Here is a 23,190-nt window from a genome sequence, read left to right as displayed (position 1 = left end):
TCCTAGTTCATCCCAGCAAAAGAACTACAGCCCTGACTCTGAATTCTTTCCTCCTCTCCATTCCTAGGAAGGGAGAGGGGAGAGCTCCAGTGGGTCCTTCCTGCTGGGCTGGTCTCATCCACAAGAAGAAGAGAGAGTCCAGGGGCTGAGGCTGGCCCCCAGAGGCATGTGCTCTGAAGGTCAGGGGCCAGATGGGGAGTGGTGTGCTAGGACCAATGGGGAAAACCACACATGGTCATCTGCAGCCCCGTCACCTCTACCCATGCCTCCTGACCTCCCTGAGCAGGATAATTTGTGCTGGGTGCCTACACTTTGTAAGGAAGTCATCTGAATTTTCAGGTGGGGGGTGATCTCCCACACTCATCTGTGTTTGTGTCCCTTCCCTGGCAGTCCCCTGTGGTGGGAACATCACCTCTTCCAATGGCACTGTGTACTCCCCGGGCTTCCCCAGTCCATACTCCAGCTCCCAGGACTGTGTCTGGCTGATCACCGTGCCCATTGGTCATGGCGTCCGCCTCAACCTCAGCCTGCTGCAGACAGAACCCTCCGGAGACTTCATCACTGTCTGGTAGGGCCAGCTGCCATGTCGACAGCCAATTAGAAAGGGGTTTTAATTGGGCTCTAAACTGGGGTTACTCATTTCTTTGTTTAGAAAACCAAGAGCTGCATGGTTTTAAGTGGTCGTCCACCTCCTGGCTTTCAAATAAACGTAGTAAATGAGGGCTCAGTTTCAAATTACCTTTTGTGACTCCTGGAAGGGAGAGGAATGGCAGGGCAGTGATTTCCAACCTGGAGTCCCACCTCAGGGTCAGAGGACAAGTGGGTGGGTGTGTGAATAGGAATGGTCATAGCTACACAAACTTTTCTCAGTTTTTCCAGAGTCCAAACCAAAATCCTACATTTACCTAACATAAGCTACCCAGACTAGCAACAGTTTGGGGGTAGAATTCTGTGAAGTCCCACTGATCATCTCCTGCTGAGCCAGTATTGTCCAACACAACATTCAGCAGTAATGGAAACATTCTGTATCTGTGCTGTTCAGTACCATAGCCACCAGCTACAGGTGGCCGTTGAGTACTTGAATGTGTCTAGAGTGACTGAGGAACTGACTTTTAAACTTTATTTAATTTTAATTAAATGTAAACAGCCACATGTGGCTTACTGGTTACCAAATTGACGATTCCACACTGAGTGAGAGTTAGAATATCTTGAATGAATTTTAAAATGGGAAAATGAATTATTAATCAATAAGTGTAGTCTCCTAGACAGTCCTTTCCAAACCACCGGATCTTTGGACAAATATATAATTTAAAAATTTTTTTGTTTGGGAGTTACTGCCATTCTGGGAATCAGCAGGGGATCGTGGGATTCTCTTGCCCAAATTCCCAGGGCTGGATAACCATAATCAGACTGCCCTGGATTAATTTCCAGTTTCCTTTCCAGGCTATGGCTAAGAACAGATAGGAGGGACTAGATACCTTTCCAGGGAAGAAATCCTTTGCCTAGAAGGACAACTGGGGATATCTCTGCTTGGGGACAAGGAAGTGGGGCTGGCATGGATAGTAACATGAGCTTCCTGCAGCTCTTCCTCAGCCCCATCCTACTGCTGCTCAGTCTCAGAGAACCTGTGATAAGACCTGCATCCCTGCCCAGTGGCTCCAGTGGCTTCTTGGGTGAGACTGTTGCCCCCAAGCCCATTATGGAGGCTGGGCTGGTGAAGAATCAGGTGAATGAGGAGTCAGTGTGAGCCTTGCTGCCTCTATCAGCTTTGTCAGCAGACTGAGTTGGGAGAGATTAGAGGGAGGTCTACAGGACATTGGAGAAAGACAGTGTCAAGCACAAGAAGAGTCACAGCCTCCCACTCCAGGTCTCTTTGAGGGCCACTGATGGAACTGGGTGGAGCAGGCAGCCATGGTAACCCATGACATGCCAGCACCTTCTTTCCTATGTGCAGGGATGGGCCTCAGCAGACAGCTCCACAGCTTGGAGTCTTCAGCCGAAGCTTGGCCAAGAAAACAGTGCATAGCTCATCCAACCAGGTCCTGCTCAAGTTCCACCGTGATGCGGCTATGGGTGGGATCTTCGCCATAGCCTTCTCTGGTCAGTATGGAAGCCTGGTGTGAGAGAGGGGCACTATGCTCTTGAATCAGGGCTGCACTTGACCCCTGGCTCCACTATTCGCAATTGTGTGATTCTGAATGAGTTACATAGCTTCTCAGCCTCGGTGTCCTTGGAGTTATAAGACTTCTATGTATTCACCTATGTGAAATCTCCCAGCACGGGGCTCCATACTTGTAAGTTTTCCTCCTTCACACACACACTCTAGGGCAGAGAGGCACATGATGCTGACCCTTGGTGCCAAATCCAAGCTTAGAGGCAGCAGGATGAGGCTTCTCACCCAGCTGGTTCACATTCACTCACTGGCTGGGTTTTCCACTTACTTGTGCCCCAGCATGTCCCTTGGCACCCTCTAGAGGGCTGTCCCACTCCGCTGGAATCCACGGCTTCTGTTGACCTCACAGGAAGTTCTGTGCACAAGTGAAGTCATGGAGAATTCAAGCAGGAGGAGCATGAACAACTCAGGGTAGGTTTGTCCTTATCGGCAGCCAGTTTTCTTCTGAGAGTCCCAAGTTGTGGACCCGGATACTTCCTCATTTTTGTTATAGTGGATATAGCAGAGAAAAACTTATAGAAAGTTCTCTGTGGGCTTGTGTCCATCTATAGAATAATCCTCCATATTACAGTTTGCAGAGCATTACATATATTTGAACTGGAAATCGGGAAAGCTTGACTTTATTCCTGGCTCCATCTTGCAAACACTGGGTTTTATCAGATTTTTAAATTTTTGCCAATCTGGTGGATTCATGAAATAGCATTTCACTCTTATGTTAATGATGAGGTGAGCATCCTTTCATATCTTCATTGACTATTCATGCTTCCTGCTCTGTGAAATGCCTGCTCCCCATAGAGCTTTCTTCCTCCAAGGAGAGAGAGATAACAAACCAATAAGCAGACAAATAAAATCTTTGCAATTTGTAATAAGTTGCTATGAAGGAAACAAATAAGATAGCAAATGAAAGGTGGGGAACTCTGCTTCATGTAGAATAATTGTGGAAAACCTGTTGCGAGGCGATATCTGAGACAAGAACTAAAGAAAAAGAGGGAGGTAGACATGGAGATTGGGGAGCAGGACTGGTGTGGGGGAAAGAATGTCTGCCTTTCTGTAGGCAAATATTAGCTCTAAATAAATTCCTTCCCATATAAGGACTAATAAGTATAAAAGACAAGCACCTTAAAGAGACCTATGAACATTTTTTAATGAGAAAATAGGATTTGAATTGCAGAGAAAAATGCCCTTGAAAACATATAGTTTAGGAAGTAGAAGTAAATTTTGGAAAGCATAGAAGTCTAGACAATATGGACTCCAAATAAGAGATCTCCAAATAAGAGATAAATAAAAGGGGAGCTAAATGTCTTCCCTTCCTGAACAATTGAGTCCTAAAGCTGTTAAATGGGACGAAGCAAAGTGACACCCATGCCTTCAGGGCGTGAGCCAGGCTGGGGTGTCAGAGGGGAGAGGGAGTCCACGCTGCCCAGGGACAGGGCTGGCATGGGGTGTCCAGGCTCTGAGCAAATGGAAGGAACATCCATGTGGGGTAGGAGCCCCAGCAGAATGAGGAGGGTATCCACACTGAGGATCCATCAGAGCCTGGGGTGGGGGATGCAGTGTGTAGGGTACTCATGTAAGGGGGCTATGGCAGGAGAGATGGGAACTCAGTTCCCTACAGGTGACTGATCAGATAAGTGAATATATCAAGGACAACAGGTGTCTCACTGAAAGAGAAGAGGGTTAGAAATATGGAAAGAACAAAAACTAGAATATACCCAGGGAATTGGGTTGGAATTTGAGGTACCAATGTGAGCTATGGTTTTCAATATGTACATACAGATATAGAAGGAAATAAGGGTGTAAACGTGGGTGTGTACATGTACATACATCCCTTAACTCTTTCCACTAAAAGGGCTTTGAAGTAATGACTCCTCAATAGCAATGAACACATCTAGCTCCAGTTACTGGTTTCCAATACCATTTTCACTTGAATGGACCAAAACACCTTAAAGAAATGCTGACTCCAGGACTGAGGCAGAGAAAGTACAAGATGAGCCTGGAACATTTTATGGCAGAAAGCAAGGAACTACTCAAGGAATGATGCAGACGTGACAGAGGGACATAGACACGGGCTTGAAGGGGCTCCCAGTGACCATAATGGGGATAATTTGAGCATCCAAGGAATTAATATTGGTAACAAACTGTAGCTGATTGAATAAACCAGGACACCATGTATATCCAAACAGGTATAAATTAGTTAAACAGTTATTAATTAAAATATTATGAGGAACAGAGTATTTCCATACCTTCAAACTATCTCCTCACATGATAATCGCAAAGGGAAAAAAGAACAGCTTTAGAGTGGAGAAGCCTGGAGGACAGCACCTTACTTAAGTGATCCAGGTGAGCATCATGAATAACAGGACAAACTGAAATCGTACCCCACCAGACTGGGTACAAAGAGAAGAACCCAGCATCCCCTCTGTGATAGTCCAATAAAGATGCACAACTTGAATCCAGCTATGAGGAATGTGTCAAACGTAAAGTGAGGGTAATGTAAAATAGTATTACAGACTAGCAATTAACTGTCATAGAATCTTCAAAAGTGTAAATGCCATGAAGGTCAAGGAAAGACTTTGGGACTCTTCCAGACTAAAAGGACATGACAACGAAATACAGTGTATGATTCTGAACTGGATCATTTTGCTATTAAGGATTTTACTAGGGCAAGTGGTAAAACACTAGTGGACATGGTGACTAGTTGGAAGTACCATATCAGAGGTAATTTCCTGCTTTTAGTGCTTGTATGTGGTTTTTCAGGGTAATGTGCTTGTTTGTTGGAAATGCACACTAAAATACTCTGTGGTTATGGAGCATAATGTCGGTCACTTACTTTCTTCTGGTTCATGAAAAATGTTTTTTGTACGATGCTGCCAACTTTTCTTATACCTTTGTGATAGTTTCAAATTAAAATTTTTATTTACAAGGGGAGCTAGATAATTAAAAAAAAAGTTTAAAAAACAAATGTAGCAGCACAATTAAATTGGCATAAGAATCAACAAAGAGCAGAATCAACAGTGCAGAAAAACAGTTCAGAGATGTGGAATAAAAGCCCAACACAAAGAAGAAAGTGAGCAAATATTTGAAAATTATAGAGGAGAGAATGGCAAATAGATCCAGTAAACAAAGAACATACTGATTAAAAAGTATCTATGACAAAAAGAGCCAGATGGAATAGAAATAATAAAATAAAACTCTTCTGAGATGAGGGAAAAACTGTGCGTATAGAACAAAAGAGCTCACTACATACCAGGAGAAATCAAAACCAGCCTGGCAAGTTTTTCAAATCTCAAGGCTGAAAGGTAGAAGAAATCTACCAGAATCCAGGCTGAGAAAGTTAACTACAGGGAGCCAAAATCAACAATCCTGTGCCTAATTATTCTTGGCATTCAATTCCAGAAAATAAAAGAGGCATTTTTATAGATGTTTAAGGCAAAAGACACTTGGGAACGTCACATGTGAAGGCAAGAGACAGTCATCTGCAGACATCCAAGAGCTTAAAATCATTGTCACCCACATCTCAATTTGAATTGTTCCTCAAGGATGTAGCCACCCACTGAGGAATGAACCAATAACTCAATTCAGAGAAGTTGTATGAAAGGTTAAAATGGAAGCACTAACTAGCTAACCACAGATTTAAGCAATAATAATTGAAAACATAGATTCCAAACAGAATACAAATAATTCTTTAATATTTTTAAGAAATCATTTCATATTAACAAATACCCAAGTAGTTAGAAGAGGTATAGGAGAAAGAAAATATCCTTTTCTCTCATGGGGGTAGAATCAGTAGATATTATTCAATTACTAACTTTGATAATTAGAAAAATCAGGGTTCTGAGTATATATTTTAGTCACTAAGAAGTTAAAAATAGGTTATAGCACTTTTAAATCACTGAAAGAAAAAAAGTAAGCAAAACATAGCTCATATACAAAAGGTGGAAAGCAACGGAAACTATAGGAACAAAGATACAGACAGTGCAGAATAAAACAATAAAATAAAATCGTTCAGTTACTATGGCAAATACAAATTTATCAAAGCCCAATTCCCTATGAAAAACGCAAAGACTCTTAGATTAGGTTAAATAAAATTTAGCTGTATTTTCCATCCGGGAACACTACTAAGGTACAGTGACAGTTTGAACATAAAAGGATGGGTAGTGATGTATTTGGCAAATACAAACAACAATAGCAATCAAAGAGTAGCCTTCAAAGCAAAAAGCATTAAATGGAAAAAGTAGGCTCTTAATATTAGAGAATAACCTGTAATAATGTTTAAAATGATAATCCTGGTGGGAAGATTGCAGGAAGATGCTCCCTTGGTGGTGGGCAGTGTGAAAATGCATATCAAAAAGCTATACACAATGTGATCAGCCACAGTCAAACATTTTTGGTTGTCTGCAGAGCTCGTAATGATCTCCTTAGCTGCCTCTCTCACATGGGCAATTGTCAACTATGTTTGTATATTCTGCCCCACTCCGTGTCCACCGCCAACCCCAGCCACAGTGGCTTGAACCATAGGTGGGCCCTGACCTGACTCCAGCAGAGGGAATCAGGTGTCCTCTCTCGGGAACTTGAAGTTGAACCCAAGAGATTCTAGATTCATCTGCAGAAGAGGGACAATATAAATCCAAGTGCCCTGGATTGCCTGTCTTCTCCTGTCCTTGTAGACTGAGGAATAGAAAGTTCTGACTTGTGGAAAGAAAGTGACCAAGACATGTGGGGAAGGTTTCCTGGGTTCCTGGTGGACCCCAGTTCCTCGTCCTCCACCTTTATGAAGCCTGTATACAAATCCACATTCGCATTCTCTCCTCTCTGAGAGGCTTTTTGTTTTTCACGTATTCTTACCCTGAGTTGATTTGTGTTACTTACAGCCAAGATTTCTAATTAATAATGATCTAGGACCCACCAATCCTATTTCCAGGAATTCTGTAAAGATACGTATATAAAGATATTCCTTGAACTGTGACTTAAAACTGGTAAATTAGAAACAATCCAGGGCACCTATGTGGCTCAGTCGGTTGAGCGTCGACTCTTGATTTCAGCTTAGGTCATGATCTCACAGTTCATGGGATAGAGCCCCACATCAGGCTCTGCGCTCACAGCATGGCACCTGCTTGGGATTTTCTCTCTCTGCCCACATGTCTCTTCATATACTAACTTGGTTTTAAAAGCTTCATATGAAAGGCCAGCCCAGCACATCCAATAGAATGGAAAAGAGTATGTCCAGAAAGAATCCATAAGAGGGTACAACATGCAGTGACCCACAATGGCTGTTGCTGAGCTGGCTACCACTTGTCGTAAATCAGTGAGCCCTCCCCACCAGTTAACATGTTAACCTATACTGGAATCTGATTAAGCTGTATCAGGGCTTCACCCCCAAGGAGCAAGGGAAGTAGGGACAAAGTGAAACAGAGGAGTCCAAATGTCCTCCCTGCCCTTGAGTTCTTTAACAATAACATGGTAGATGTAGTGTGTGCTCTGGGAGGAGGAGGGGTTGTCTGTAAAAGACCGAAGGTCATGCACCAAAAGGCTAACGGTGGTTATGCCTGGTGGTGGTGGGACTTGGGGAATTTTCATTTTTTTGTTTTTCAGTATTCCACCAGCTTTCTGCATTGAGCAGAAATGTGTAATTCTTTTTAATATAATGGGAAATCTACCCCAATCAAACTAGTAACCACAATATATTAAACACTCAGGCTGTGTTTAAGTGAGGATTTCTTGTTACCGATTTTTGTCTGGAAGTTAGGCACCTACTTAGCATCTTTACATGGAACGTCTGATTTCCAAGAATAGATTATTGATGTTCAGTAGGAGATGCTCATACTTTAAAAAGGTCATACGCTTTAATCATTCCTGGTTTTTTTCCTTTTTTTCAAATTTTTATTTAAATTCCAATTAGTTAATATACAGTATAATATTAGTTTAAGGTGTAGAATTTAGAGATTCAACAATTCCTTACATCTCATGGTGCTCATCACGACAAGTGCCTTCCTTAATCCTCATCATCTATTTAACCCATGTCCCCCACCCCCGACCTACCTCTCCTCTGGTAACCATGGGTTGGTTCTCTATAGCTAAGAGTCTGTTTCTTGGTTTGCCTCTCAGTTTGCTCCCTATGTTTGTCTTTTTTCTTAAATTCCACATATGAGTGAAATATGGTATTTATCTTTCTCTCACTTCTTTCGCTTAACATAATACCCTTTAGCTCCATCCACATAGTTCCAAGTGGCAAGGTTCCATTCTTTTTATGGTTGGGCAATATGCCATCATATATATACACCACATCTTCTTTATCTGTTCATCAGTCAATGGACATTGGGGCTCTTTCCATAATTTGGCTGTTGTTGATAATGCTGCCATAAACATCAGGGTGCATGTATCCCTTTGAATTATTATTTTTGTATCCTTTGGGTAAATACCTAGTAGTGTAATTGTTGGATCCAAAAACGTATAAACAACTTGGAAAACTCAACGCCTAAAAAACAAATAATCCAGTTTCAAAATGGGCAGAAGACATGAACAGACATCTTTCCAAAGAAGACATACAGGTGGCCAAGAGACACATGAAAAGATCCTCAACATCACTTATCATAAGGGAAACAGAAATCAAAACTACAATGAGATATCACCTCACGCCAGTCAGAATGGCTAAAATTAACAACACAGGTGTTGTTCAACAGGTGTTGGCGAGGATGTGGAGAAAGGGGAACCCTCTTACACCGTTGGTGGGAATGCAAACGGGTGCAACCACTGTGAAAAACAGTATGGCGGTTTCTCAGAAAGTTAAAAATAGAACTACCCTATGATCCAGAAATCATTCCTAGTTAAAAAAAAAAAAGAAAAGAAAAAAAAAAGAAAAAAACTCATAAAAGATGCATATATAGAAGGATGTTTATCACAGTTTTATTTTAAATTGCAAAACCGTGGAAACCTAAATGGTTAATAATAGAGCATCTATTAAATAAATTCTAGTCAATCATACAACTAAATCCTATGAACTCATTTCAATCATTTTTTTAAGAAATTTAATTACAAGGGTGCCTGGGTAGCTCAGTCAGTTGAGCATCCAACTCTTGATTTCAGTTCAGGTCATGATCCATGGGTCATGGGATCAAGCCCCATGTCAGGCTCCTTGCTGAATGTGGAGCCTGCTAAAGATTCCGTCTCTCTCTCCCTCTGCCCCTCTCCCCTGTTCGCACTCTCTCTAGAAAAAAATTTTTTAAAGAAATTTAATTACATAGGGAAATTCTTGCAATATAAGAGTGAGTGCACAAGGATCAACGCAAAGTACACAACACACTGCAAATGTTGTAAGAGAAAAATATATGTGCAGAAAGTATATACTATAAGAACTTACAGTAAAAGGTTAACAGTGGTTATCTGAATGACCAGTGGAGGACTTTAATTTTCTTCCTACTATTTTCATAGAAAATCTCCTATTTTCTCTAGCAATCATGTATTACATTTGTAATTTTTTAAAGAGAATGTTCTTTTTTAAAAAACATAGCGGGGTTTGGGGTGACTTTGGAAGTCATCCTAACAGCAGCAGCACTGGCAACAGCAGCTCACACTTACATAGCACCAAATTGTATGCCACGTAGTAAACGGAAGCCAAGTTATGAGCCCATATTGGGCTCTGCCTCAGTAACACCATGCACACACAATCCAGTCTCTGCCCAGAGGGATGGTTTTCCATTTGGAAAGTCCACCGAAGCCAGAGATGTTTGGCCAAAGGTCAGAAGGGAAACCAGCTGGCTTTAATGGGCACTCACATGAGCCACACACAGTACTTAGATGCTGAGCAGTGGAAAGAATATGGGATTTGAGAGCAGCCAGACCTGGATTCAAGCCCCCTGTGCCACTTAATTCCTGTATGACCATGGAGAAGTAACTGAACCTTTCTGAATCTCAGCTGCCTCATAAATAGAGTAAGAACGCCTCATAGGGGGACCAGCCATCATGAGAGTTAAAGGTGTGTGAAGGTGCCTGACTTACAATAGGTGCTCAGGAAATGCTTCTCGCCCCTTCGTTCAGTGCTAGTGACCATCACTGACTTCTTAGATGCTCTCTCCTTTTTGTTGGTGTTACCATATGGCTCCTAGGTTTCGCATCAGAAAAAAAAAAAAAAAAAAAAAAAGATGACAGATAAGCGAAACAGTACTTGGCTAAACTTACCCTGTGTACAGATCAATAGTCACTAGGATCTATGTGAATGAATGAGGAAGGAGAAGGTGAGGGATTGAACGAGTAAATGGCTACGTGCCCCAAGAATGGTGTTCTTACACCGGCTTGTCTGCTTCTGTCTTTTCAGCTTATCCACTCACCAAATGCCCTCCTCCCACCATCCTCCCCAACGCTGAAGTCGTCACAGAGAATGAAGAATTCAACATAGGTACCCTCTCCCAAACCAGCAAGGACTGTGCAGTTGAGGAGGGACTGGGTTGGGGTGGGGCTGGCCAGCAAGGCTCATCTCTCCCTCCAGTCCTCGAGAAACAGTAGGCCCAGTGCAAGATGGGTAATGTTCTGTCAACAGAGTCTGCACCAAAAATACCAATACTTCCTTTTAGCCATAGCTAGACAGAGGAGACAGGAAGGCAGTTTTCTTCTGTGATTCAAGTCAGTATGTTTTTGAGAAATAAGTCCACACAAGACACTATAAAAAGTTCCTAGAATGTGGAAACATTCTTAGGCTTAGCAAGGCTGAGCTGTGAGAAGTAGGCAGCAGTTTTCTGGGTCATTTGAGTGGAGTTGAGTGGTTATTTAAATCTGAACATAATGGAACCCATCACTGATTGCCTTGCCTAAAAGTGGGTTGAACTACTAAGGGATGCTCTGTCCAGACTTCTCCAGGGAACCCCTATATTGGTCTCTCTTTGGCAGGTGACATCGTACGCTACAGGTGCCTCCCTGGCTTCACCTTGGTAGGGAATGAAATCCTGACCTGCAAACTTGGAACTTACCTACAGTTTGAAGGACCACCCCCAATATGTGAAGGTAATTGCACGGAGCCATGCCTTTATGGATCTGGAGTTCCTCCAAAACATAGCCTTTGTCTTACTCTTCCCTATATTCTCAGTCCCTGCCCATAAAGAGGTCATTTGGTGAATGTCTGTTTGTTTGAATTAACGATTGCTCTAGAGAGATTCTCTGTCCTACTCTTAGGTCTGGGGCTACAAATTACCATAGTGACCACTTGATCACTTCTATTTCTGTTTTCCTTTGTTCTAACTGGTATTCTCTGGAAACGGCATACTGATCATTGGAAGGAAGAGTTCTGGGACCTTGGGAAGAGGTGGGCTTGCACACCAACCTGGCCCTACTGGAGTGCAGATATGCTCAAGGTCCTGTGTGCTGAACTAGGCAACCAAGAGTTGTCTTCATTCTAGTGTGATGCCTTGACAGAAGATGAATGGCTTCATCAAGGTATCCCAACTAAGACCAAAAACCATACTCTCCACTCACCAGACATCTGACCTAGCACAAGATACTTAACTGTCCTATGCCTCAATTTTCTCATCTCTAAAATAAGGATAATGATATTACTTATGCCATGGACTTATTGTGAGGAATTCAATGGGTTAATGATGTAAAGCACTTTAGAACTATGTCTGGCACATAGTAACTGCCCAATGCGGGCTATTAAATTCTTACTACTGCTTCTGGTACTATTGCTACCAAATAATATTTTAGTAGTCTGTGAAGAAACAGGTCGTCTTCTCCCCCACTTCTCATAAGGCAAGAGTAGAGAGTCTGCAATATAGATTGTTAGTGAGAAAGAAAGAAGCCACAGCCCTAGAACTAAGCTGCCAATACATAGAAAAAGTCATTATCTATGAGTTGAGCTGACCTACCCACACACCAAACAACCAGTCCCCAATAAAAGTGGGCTGTTGCTTTGATCTTGCTCCAGAACCTCCCTGATTTGCTCCAGACTTAGTTTCTCATCTCTGGCTCTGTTTCTGTGTCTACATGGCTTCAGCCTTCTTGGCTTTACTCCTGTTCTCAGCCTCATACTTCCGTCTAGGACTTGATGTTGTACTTGGCTTCTCAAGATGTGACCCTTCACTGGCTTTTTCTTTTTTTAACAATAGCAGCTTTATTGGGATATAATTCATGTACCATGTAATTCATCCATTTAAAGTGTATAGTTTGATGGTTTTTAGTATATTCAGAGCTTTGTAACCATCACACAATTTCAGAAGATTTTCATCACCTCAAAATTAACCCTGGACCCCTCAGCAGTCAACTCCCATTTCTTTCCAGACCCTCCTTCCTGCAGTTCTAGACAACCACCAATCTAGTTTATGTCTCTATGAAATTGACTATTTTAGATCTTTCATATAAATGAATACTACAATAGGTAGTCTTTGTGACTGACTTCTTTCACTCAGCACAATGTGTTCAGGGTTCATTCATGTTGTAGCATGTGTCAGTGTACATCATTTCTCTTTATTGCCGAATGATGTTCCGTTGTGTAGGTACTACATTTTGTTTATCCATTCATCAGTTGATGGACAGTTGGGTTATTTCTACTTCTGGCAGTTATGAATAATGCTGCTGTGAACATTCATATACAAGTTTTTGTGTAAACATGGGTTGTCATTTCTCTTAGGTATATAGCTACCAGTGGAATTGCTGGGTCATACGGTGACTCTGTGTTTAACCTTTTGAGGAATGACCAGACTGTTTTCCACAGCGGCTGAATCTTTTTCCCGCCATCAGTATATAAGGTTTCCAACTATTCCACATCTTCTCTGTTATTATTATCTGTCTTTTAAATTACAGCCATCCTTGTGGTATAAAGGGTGTCTATCTCATTGTGGTTTTGATTTGTATTTTCCTGATGACCAATGATGTTGAGCATTTTTTCATATGCTTACTTTCCATTTCTATATTCTCTTTGCAAAAATGCCTATTCAGATCCTTTGCCTATTTTAATTAGGTTATTTATCTTTTCATCATTGAGTTGTAGGAATTCTTTATATATTCTAGATACAAGTGCCTTATCAGATATGTGATTTGAAAATTTTTTCCCATTCTGTTGGTGTTTTTTTCACTTTCTTTTTATTTATTCAAATAAATGTAATGCTTATTTTTTTTGAGAGAGAGAGAGAGAGAGAGAGAAAGTGTGAGCAGAGGAGGGCAGAGAGAGAGGGAGACACAGAATCCAAAGCAGTCCAGGCTCTGAGCTGAGCCTGGTGTGGGGCCAAACTCACAAGACGTGAGATCATAACCTGAGCCAAAGTCAGACACTTAACCGACTGAGCCGCCCAGGCACCCCAGTTTTTTCACTTTCTTGATAATGTTCTTTCAAGTACAAAAGGATTTTTGTGGGTTTTTTATTTTAATTTTTATTTACTTTGAGAGAGACAGAGAGAGAGAGAAAGTGCATGGGGGGGGGAGGGGCAGAGAGAGAGAGAGAGAGAGAGAGAGAGAGAGAAAATCCCAAGCAGACTGCGCAGTGTGGAGCCCGATGCAAGTCTTGAACTCGTGAACTGTGAGATCATGACTTGAGCTGAAACTAAGTCAGACGCTTAACTGACTGAGCCACCCAGGTGCCCCTCAAGTACAAAAGTTTTTAATTTTGATGATGTTCAATATATATATTTTTTCCTTTGGCTGTTTGTGCTTTTCATGTCATATCTAAGGAACCGTTGCCTAATCCATGGAAGATTTACATCTGTATTTTCTTCTAAGAGTTAATAGTTTTAGCTCTTAAATTCAGGTTTTTGATATGTTTTGAGTTAATTTTTATATATAACATGAGGTAGGGGCCCAACTTCATTCTTTTGCATATGGATATCCGGTTGCTGTGACACCATTTATTGGGAAGACTATCCTTTCCCCCATTGAATTGTCTTGGCACCCTGTTGAAAATTAGTTGACTTACATAAATTTGGGGATTTATTTCTTGATCTTCAGTTCTATTATTTTTTTCTGTAAGTCTATTCTTTTTTTTTTAATTTAAATTCCAGTTAACATACAGTGTAATATTAATTTCAAGTATAGAATTCAATGATTGAACACTTCCATACATCACCTGGTGCTCATCACAAGTGCACTCCTTAATCCCCATCACCTACATAACCTATCCCCTCACTCACCTCCCCTCTGGCAACCATCAGTTTGTTCTCTGTAGTTAAGAGTCTGTTTCTCGGTTTGCCCTCTCTCTCTCTCTCTCTCTCTCTCTCTCTCTCTTTCCTTTTGCTCACTTGTTTCGTTTCTTAAAGTCCACATATGAGTGAAATCATATAGTGTTTGTCTTTCTCTAACTTACTTATTTCACCTTGCATAACACTCTCTGGCTCAGTCTATGTCATTGCAAATTGCAAGGTTTCATTCTTTTTTATGGCTGAGTATTATTCCACCATATATAGCTAGAGAGTGTTATGCTAACTGAAATAAGTGAGTCAGAGAAAGACAAACACTGTATGATTTCACTCATATGTGGAATATGAGTGTGAGATAGATAGATAGATAGATAGATGGCATCTTCCTGACTTGATCATCTTATGCCAGCACTATACTATCCTGATTACTGTAGCTTTGTAGTCCGTTTGAAATCAGGAAGTGGGAGTCCTTTAACTGTGTTCTTCTTTTGCATATTCTAGATCTGTTGAATTTCTAAATTAATTTTAGGACCAGCTTATCAAGATCTGTAAAGAAACCAGCTGGGATTTTTGTAGAGATTTAATTGAATCCATACATCAGTCTAGGTAGTATTGCCATCTTAACAATATTAAATCTTCCAATCCATACACATAAGTTGTATTTCCATTCATAGTCCCTTCAATATATAATTTCCTTTTTTCTTTTGGCTTGTTCTACTCCTTTATACCTCAGCCATTGCCCTGTCCAATGATATCCTAGTCCCTTATGACAAGAATCAGACACTTTTCTATTATTTCAAAAGCATGCCTCTTACCATGGCAATATAGAAAATTTGGTGAAATTCAAATCTAAAACATTACAGTGCAATTATAGAACATCAAGGAAGTTAAAGCCATCACAAAGAAAAGACACATCAGACTCAGCATTATTTGCATCACCAAAAGATAAAATGCAGCAGAAAAAAAATAATTATAAACTCAAATTCTAAACCCAACCAAGTTATCATTTAAGAGTGGGAATATATTAATGAAATCTTCAGACAGACAAGGACTATGTAAAGTTACGGCTTACTAAAAGCATAATTAACAGATATACTTCAGTGCATTAGTCAGGATAGGTCAGGCATATGTTACATTAACAAGCAATCCCCACATCTCAGTGGCTTAACACAACAAAAGTTTATTTCTCCTTCAGGCAAAATTTGCTATAGTGCAGTGACTATAATGCTGGTGACTCAATGATCCAGACTTCTTGAATCTTGTGCTGCCATCTGAAAACTAGGCCTGCTCCTGGATCCTACAGTGCAACAGAGTAAGAGAGAATGAGAGTTGCTTAAGGGCTTTTCACGTCCTCAGCCCAAAGTGGCACACATTATTCTACTCACATCTCATTGACCAGAAATAAGCACATGGATGGAAAGTGAAGTTTTTTGTATGCTCAGGAAACAAAAATAAAACCTAATATTTGTAAAGACTGGAAATATCTACCACATTCATTAAGAAAAAAAAAATGAATACAGGGGTGCCTGGGTGGTTCAGTCGGTTAAATGTCCAACTTCAGCTCAGGTCATGACCTTGCAGTTCATGAATTCGAGCCCCGCGTCAGGCTCTGTGCTGACAGCTCAGAGCCTGGGGCCTGCTTCAGATTCTGTGTCTCCCTCTCTTTCTACCCCTCCCCTGCTTGCGCCCCCTATCTCTCTCTCTCTCTCTCTCTCTCTCTCTCTCTCTCTCTCTCTCTCTCTAAAATAAATAAATATAAAAAAAAAGAAAAAAGTGAATACAGGTAATGATTCAGATGCAAAAAGTGACAATGAGCTAAGAAATCAGTAAAATAGGGTAATAATCTAAACAATACTGACTGTAGTAAACTTAAAAATACAAACACAACTGGACAGATAAATGACATTGGAGAACCTATTTAGAAGAAAGAAAAAGTGAGTTGAGGACCCTTGCTTGTTGAGGAGAAGCATAGATATTGATTAACCCTCTACATTAGTTAAAATACATGTATTAAAAAGAAAGCTTAAATTTATAGGTCATTTTTTAAAAATTATGGATAACCATGGTATCTGTAAGTTCTAAATCCATAATCAAAAATAAAGATAATAAAGATAACTCCATTAATCCAATAGAAGCATTAAAGGAGAAAAAAATTATGGTAAACAGAAAACACAAAATAAGGTAGCAAAATTAAGTGCAAATATATGTGTAACTATAGTAAATATAACTGAATAAAACTGCTAATCCAAAGAGAGAGACTTCCAGATTAAGTAAAAAACAAGTTTAACTATAGGCTTTCCATAAACTTAGACTTGAATATCTTCATCTGCCTCCCTAAAGGAGCTAGAAAGGTCTCACTCATCCCTGTTTGAAACAAAACTTTGAATAAATAGCAAGTACTAACCTCTAAAATCTTGTGTAGTAAAGATAATATTAGACAAAATAGAATTTAAGGCAAAAAGTTTTAAAATAAATAAAGAGGAAATTTCATGCCGATAAACATAATCTATCAAACATATATAGCAGTCATAAACTTTTGTGTACCTAACAGCATGATATTGAAATATATCAAGGAAAAATTGACAGAATTATGGGGAAAAAAGGACAAATTCACAATTACAGTTGTAGATTTTCACACACCTCTTTGAATGACAGACCAAAAATAAGTAGGTACTTATAATATTTGAATGATATAGTTATATCAGTAAGTTTTGCTGCATAAAAACCATGCCAACATTTAGAGGTTTTAAACAATAACCACTTATTTCCTGCAAAAGATGCAGTTTAAATATAAATATCAGATAGACTGAAGAAGAGGAAACGATATACATGCAAATGTTAAACATAAGAAACATAATTTCAGATAATACTGCCAGCAAGGAGTATTACCAGAAATAGAGAAATTGTATAATGACAAAAGAGTTAATTCCATTACAAAAGATATATATGTTATATGCATATGATAAAAGAGCTTCAAAAAATATGAAGGAAAACTGACAGAACTAAATGTGAAAAGTAAAGGCAAAGTACAGAATAAAAAAAGATATTAATGATACATGTATTTTTGAAAGGACTTCTGTCTAGACTATGTAAAGAACTTCAGCAACTCAATAATAAGACAATCCAACAAAAATATGGGCAAGAGACTTGACTAGACACTTTACAAAATAAGATGTATGGATAGCCAATAAGTATATGAAAAGATGCTAAACATCTTTAGTCATCAGGAAAATGCAAATTAAAACCCTAATGAAATATTACTGCACACCCACTAGAATAGCTAAAACTTAAGACTGAAAATACCAAGTGTTGACAAGAATGTGGAGCAAATGGAACTTTTATACATTGCTGGTTGGGATGTAATATTATACAGTCACTTTGGAAAACGGGTAATTTCTTTCAAAGTTAAACATATACCTGCCCTATTGTCAAGCAATTATGCTCCTAGTTATTTACCTAAGAGAAATGAAAACCCATATCCACAAAAAGACTTGTATATGAATTCCATAATAATCCAAAACTGGAACCAACCTAAATGTTCATTAATAATAAACAGAATGAATGAACAAAAAAATTGTTCTGTGATTGCTACAGAGCAATAAAAATAAATGAAGTAGTAATACACAAAACATCATGGATTGAATCTTAGAAACATAATGTTTAGCAAAAGAAACCAGGCACAAAAATAACAACATGTATGATTCCAGTTGCATGAAATTCTAGTATAATCAAAACTAATCTGTTGTTATAGAAATAATATCAGTGATTTCCTGGAGCATGGGGCAGGTCATACTAATTAATTGCAGAGAGGCATGAGAGCAAGTTTCTGAGTGACAGAAAAAATCTATATCCTGATTATGGTAGTGGTTACACAGGCATATACATTTGCTAAATCTCATTAAACCATGCACCTAAGATCTGTGCATTTCATTGTACATAAATTATATTTCAAAAATTTTGAATTTTAAAAAATGAATGAGTTATAAAATACAAAAACAGCCTTACTGATAAATAAAAAGAAGTGCCTGGAACAAAGAGCCACAAAATAATCAAACCATTAGGTAAATTAAACAGAGAGAGAAAGGAGGAATATAGAAAAATAAGAAAGGGAAAATGGACTATAACCATTGAAGCAAAAGAAAATTTTTTAATTATGATCTTGTACAAATCTTGTACAAATCTGTGCCGATAAATTAATGATATGAATGATTTTCTAGGAAGGTATAATTTGGTAAAATTGACCCCAGTAGAGATATAAAGTTTATACTTTCCTAATTCTTTAAAAGAAATAGAGATCAGAGGAAACCCCATTAAAGACATCAAGACTAGATGGTTTCGTGGAAGAATACTTACTAAACCTTCAAAGGCCAGACATCTTGAACATAAGGAGAAAGAAAAACTTATAAACACTAATGCCCAAATCTGATAATTGCACACAAAAAGGCAAACCTGTGGAACCAATCTCATTTGAGAGGGCGTGCCTGTTTCCCCTCAATGGAGGAGTTTCAAGTAGAAAGGTGAGAGCTTCCATTGTGTATATAAACCACAATTTTTTTATCCATTCATCAGTTGATGGACATTTAGGCTCTTTCCATAATTTGGCTATTGTTGAAAGTGCTGCTATAAACATTGGGGTACAAGTGCCCCTATGCATCCTGAGAAACTTAACAGAAGACCATGGGGGAGGGGAAGGAAAAAAAAAAAAAGGTTAGAGAGGGAGAGAGCCAAAACATAAGAGACTCTTAAAAACTGAGAACAAGCTGAGGGTTGATGGGGGGTGGGAGGGAGGGGAGGGTGGGTGATGGGTATTGAGGAGGGCACCTGTTGGGATGAGCACTGGGTGTTGTATTGAAACCAATTTGACAATAAATTTCATATTAAAAAAAGAAAGAAAGAAGGAAAGGTGAGAGCTTCAAGAGCAGATTTGGTACCACCTGGACTGTACCACAAAGCCTAGGGGGAATTAAATATCAGCATACTTCCATGACCTGTAGATATCAGGGTAGTGAAATTGGAAGCATTTCAAAAGCAAGGCCGTTTTAGTCCAAGATGCCATTTTCTTTCCTTTCCCATTTACAAAATAAGAAGGAAGTTCTCCCAGGAGAAGCTAGTTAGTGTCTTCCAAGGCTCCCCCTTTCAGTAGCCTAGCTGGCTCAGTTGGTATAGCATGTGACGCTTGATCTGCGGGTCATGAGTTGGAGCCCCATGTTGGTTGTAGGGATTACTTAAAAAAAAGGGGGGGTGTTGCAACGCTACTCAAAGGAATCCCAGATGAGCTGTGTGAATTCTGGGCCATAGAAAGCATTTTGTCTGTTAGCCCAGACCCAGTGCTGATTAGAAAGCCTCATTTCTGTGAAGGCAGAAGGTTTGAAGGAAACAGAGGAAATGGGTGGAGAGTGAGTAGCTAAATCTCCTCCCCAGACAGCCTCTTCTCAAAATGTAATCCAGGAATTAGTCCTTGGCCTTGCGGTTCCAGAAACTCTCCTTTGTCGGTGTCCTAGAATCCAGCACATTCAGGAAGCCTGTCTAAAGGCACATACACAGCAAAATACCAATTTCTCTGTTTGCAGTGATTGGGATAGTGATTGGGATACTTGCAGCTACTGCCCAGGGCATGTCTCTTTCAAGGTACTGAAGAAGTTGATTCAGTCCTCAAAACTTTACTGTGGAGTCCTCAGCCCAAGCAAATAGAGGTGGATCATACTCAAATTTATTTCAAATAGGATTTAGTGACACTTCCCTGTACCCCCAGGAGAGAGCACCTCCCTGGTTTCCAGGATGTGCAGGGCTCCTCTGAACCAGAATCTTCTCTAGCCTCCCTGGTGACAGACACAAGAAACCCAATCTAGCCCCTCCAGCAACTCCTGTTCTAAGTTCTACATTGACTGTCTTCCTTAGGGTGACATATTTGTCTTTAGATATCTTAATACTACTAATCAAGCCATAGCCAAGCTCTGCTAGTTTCTTCTGTTCCTGGTGTAATTACCATCATCATCTCTACAATTTATGAAAGAACTATGTTGCATGCTTTAAGTATGTTATTTTCTATAATATTACATATATTACGTTAACTAATGTACAATTATATAATGTCGTATAATACAATAACCCTGTAAGGCAGGTGTTATCTTTCTGCATTGGAGGTGGAGAAGCTATCGCACAGAGAGAAAATAATTTGTTCAAGACCACATAGCTAGTAAGTGACAGTATAAATCCAGGTGTGTTTGACTCAAGATTCTATGTACTTACCTCTTCCCTATACTCTTCTTTGTACAAATCAAACCCATTTACTAGATTAACTCTTGGATTTAAGGATGCCTTACTGTTGTTTCTGTATGTATAATCCTCAGTTACTCCAAAGCCCATATCTGAGCTAGGATGTGATCCCAACAACTGGCCTTGCCTGAATCCCAGGAATATAGTACCCTTGACACAGAGTCTGAGGTCACCTCATGCCATGGTGCAGTATAATGATGGGTGTCGGGATCTTGTTTGAATGTGCTCAAATACTCTTGTTCCAGTGGTTGTCTTTTGTGACAGAGAAATGTGTTGGCCCCAGATCCATCTCCATCCCATGTACCTGGTATTTCTCTTTCTTTTTTTCTCCAAGTGCACTGCCCAACGAATGAGCTTCTGACAGACTCCACGGGTGTGATCCTGAGTCAGAGCTACCCAGGAAGCTATCCCCAGTTCCAGACCTGCTCTTGGCTGGTGAGAGTGGAACCTGACTACAACATCTCCCTCACGGTGGAGTACTTTCTCAGTGAGAAGCAGTATGATGAATTTGAGATCTTTGATGGTAAGTCAGTCAAATGTTGAATAGTTCCCTGCTGCAGATAACACAGACCTGCTTTAGAACCTGAGGGATCTGTGCCATTACCTCCATATTAGAGCTTTCCAGAGGCTCCATGCAACATCTTTCTCTACCACAGAAATCCCAATACTTTGGTAGCTGCTGAATTGTATGGACATGGGGCAAAGCTGCTTGTATTGTAGGCTCGTCCTGCTACAGAACCCTTTCCTACTTTAGCACCTCCTCAAAGCAAGTACCTTGAATGTCATTCAACAAATGGATCATAGCAGTATTCCCACATGAAGAATACACTGCCTCTGAAACCCAAAGGAGGGGCCACCAAACACTGTGCTTCTTTCTTGGTAGTAGAAGGGAAAAGGTGTACTAACTTGCTGTTTAATTTGGAGAAAAAGTTTCAGCATGTCCTCAAACCACTGGGGAAATTTCACCCAACTCTTTGTAGGACTTATCTCTTACCCTCTGGAGCCATGTGTCTTACAAAAGCATCTACACTAATTGTCCCTTCTGGCTCATCAGAGGCAATTAATACAACATCATCATATAGAGAACCAATATGCTATATTCTGCAGAATGTCCAGATGGTCCACATCTCTTCATACTATGACAGTGATCAGTAGAATTAACAATGCTCTGGGGCAAGGCCATGAATGTATACTGTTGTCTATCTCATGTGAATGCAAATTGCTTATGATCCTCCTTTCTGATGGGTATGGAAAGAATGCATTGCTAGATCAATAACTTCATTTCATGCAACCAAGGCTGTGATCATCTGCTCTAATGAAGATACTACATCTGGTACGTCTACTGCAAACGAGGGCCACTACTTGGTTAAGTTGATGCTGTGAGGTGGATCTGGGCCAGGATTTCACTTATTACCAACTCCAACCCCCAGACACCTCTATTCCAACAGAGGAGCCAGCGATAGTGCTTCGGGTCCCCTGGTATCAGCATTAATTCACGCTCTGTGTCCAAAATCTTTGGAATACCTGCACATTCCCTTTTTTCCAGTATTCAGTTGCCTGAGGAAATAGCAGTAGGTCTTTAGGGGGGAGGACTGGCAGAATTACTACTATCTATAATTGATAAGATTTTGTAGGGCCCTTTTTCATGGGGACCCAATCTCTCCTTCAGGCAAAGTGTTCTGGAATAAGAAATGGAACCTAGCTCAAGTCTCCAAACTGGGTGAGGCATTGCAACTTTCCACTGGGGTCAGCTTTTCTCACCTTTTTGACTATATGTCCACGATCTGTTTTGTTCATCTATTCATATATTGGGAGGCTGCCTGTCTACCTTGCCCTTAAGAATATCATGTTTTGGGGACACCTGGGTGGCTCAGTCAGTTGGACATCTGACTTCAGCTCAGGTCATGATCTCACTGCTCATGAGTTTGAGCCCCACATTGGGCTCTGTGCTGACAGCTTGGAGCCTGGAGCCTGGAGCCTGCTTCAGATTCTGTATCTGTCTCTCTGCCCCTCTCCTGCTCGTGCTCTGTCTCTCTCTCGAATATAAAATAAAACATTAAAAAATTTTTTTAAAAAAGGGGAGGCGCCTGAGTGGTGCAGTCGGTTAAGCATCCAACTCTTGATCTCAGCTCAGGTCATGATCTCACAGTTCAGGAGTTTGAGCCCTATGTCGTGCTCTGCGCTGACAGCATGGAGCCTGCTTGGGATTCCATCTTTCTCTCTCTCTCAGCCCCTCCCCTGCTCATGCTCTCTCCTGTCTCAAAATAAATAAATAAACTTAAAATTAAAAAAAAAAAAAAGAATATCATGTTTTGTGAGACATCACCATAGATCATGCAGGTTAGGCCCTCCCAGCTACCATTCCAACCTTGCTGCACATTTTAGTAATTATGCAAGCCTCTGCCTGGCCCCTGTATTCTAGAATCTTCTCATCTCCATCAACACCAGGAAGCCCTATTCTATGGCAGTATCTCCTTCCATCAGTTTACGCCAACAGAGGGTAGACAGGTGTTACTCAGGTTGTCGATGATGCTGGTGTTCACCCCCTCACCAGTGTGTTCCTCTTTGCTCTAGGAACTGAAGTATATTCCAGGGCCTCCTGAGAGACATGGTCAGCTAGTGGGTGTTCTG

At 40.4% G+C, this 23,190-nt stretch overlaps 1 protein-coding gene across 1 annotated transcript in view; it reads left to right on the top strand.

Annotated features, from left to right (window-relative positions):
- Positions 1 to 23,190, top strand: part of CSMD2 (CUB and Sushi multiple domains 2) — a 540,846-nt gene that overhangs the window by 444,030 nt on the left and 73,626 nt on the right. The window contains 5 exon segments of the mRNA XM_042948549.1: positions 391 to 568; positions 1,955 to 2,100; positions 10,485 to 10,565; positions 11,054 to 11,167; positions 20,894 to 21,082. Of these exon segments, the coding sequence (XP_042804483.1) occupies positions 391 to 568; positions 1,955 to 2,100; positions 10,485 to 10,565; positions 11,054 to 11,167; positions 20,894 to 21,082 (708 nt within the window).

Source organism: Panthera leo, chromosome C1 (genome assembly GCF_018350215.1).
Source record: "Panthera leo isolate Ple1 chromosome C1, P.leo_Ple1_pat1.1, whole genome shotgun sequence".
NCBI classification, from domain to species: domain Eukaryota; kingdom Metazoa; phylum Chordata; class Mammalia; order Carnivora; family Felidae; genus Panthera; species Panthera leo.
This window is presented reverse-complemented; position numbering and strand designations above follow the sequence as displayed.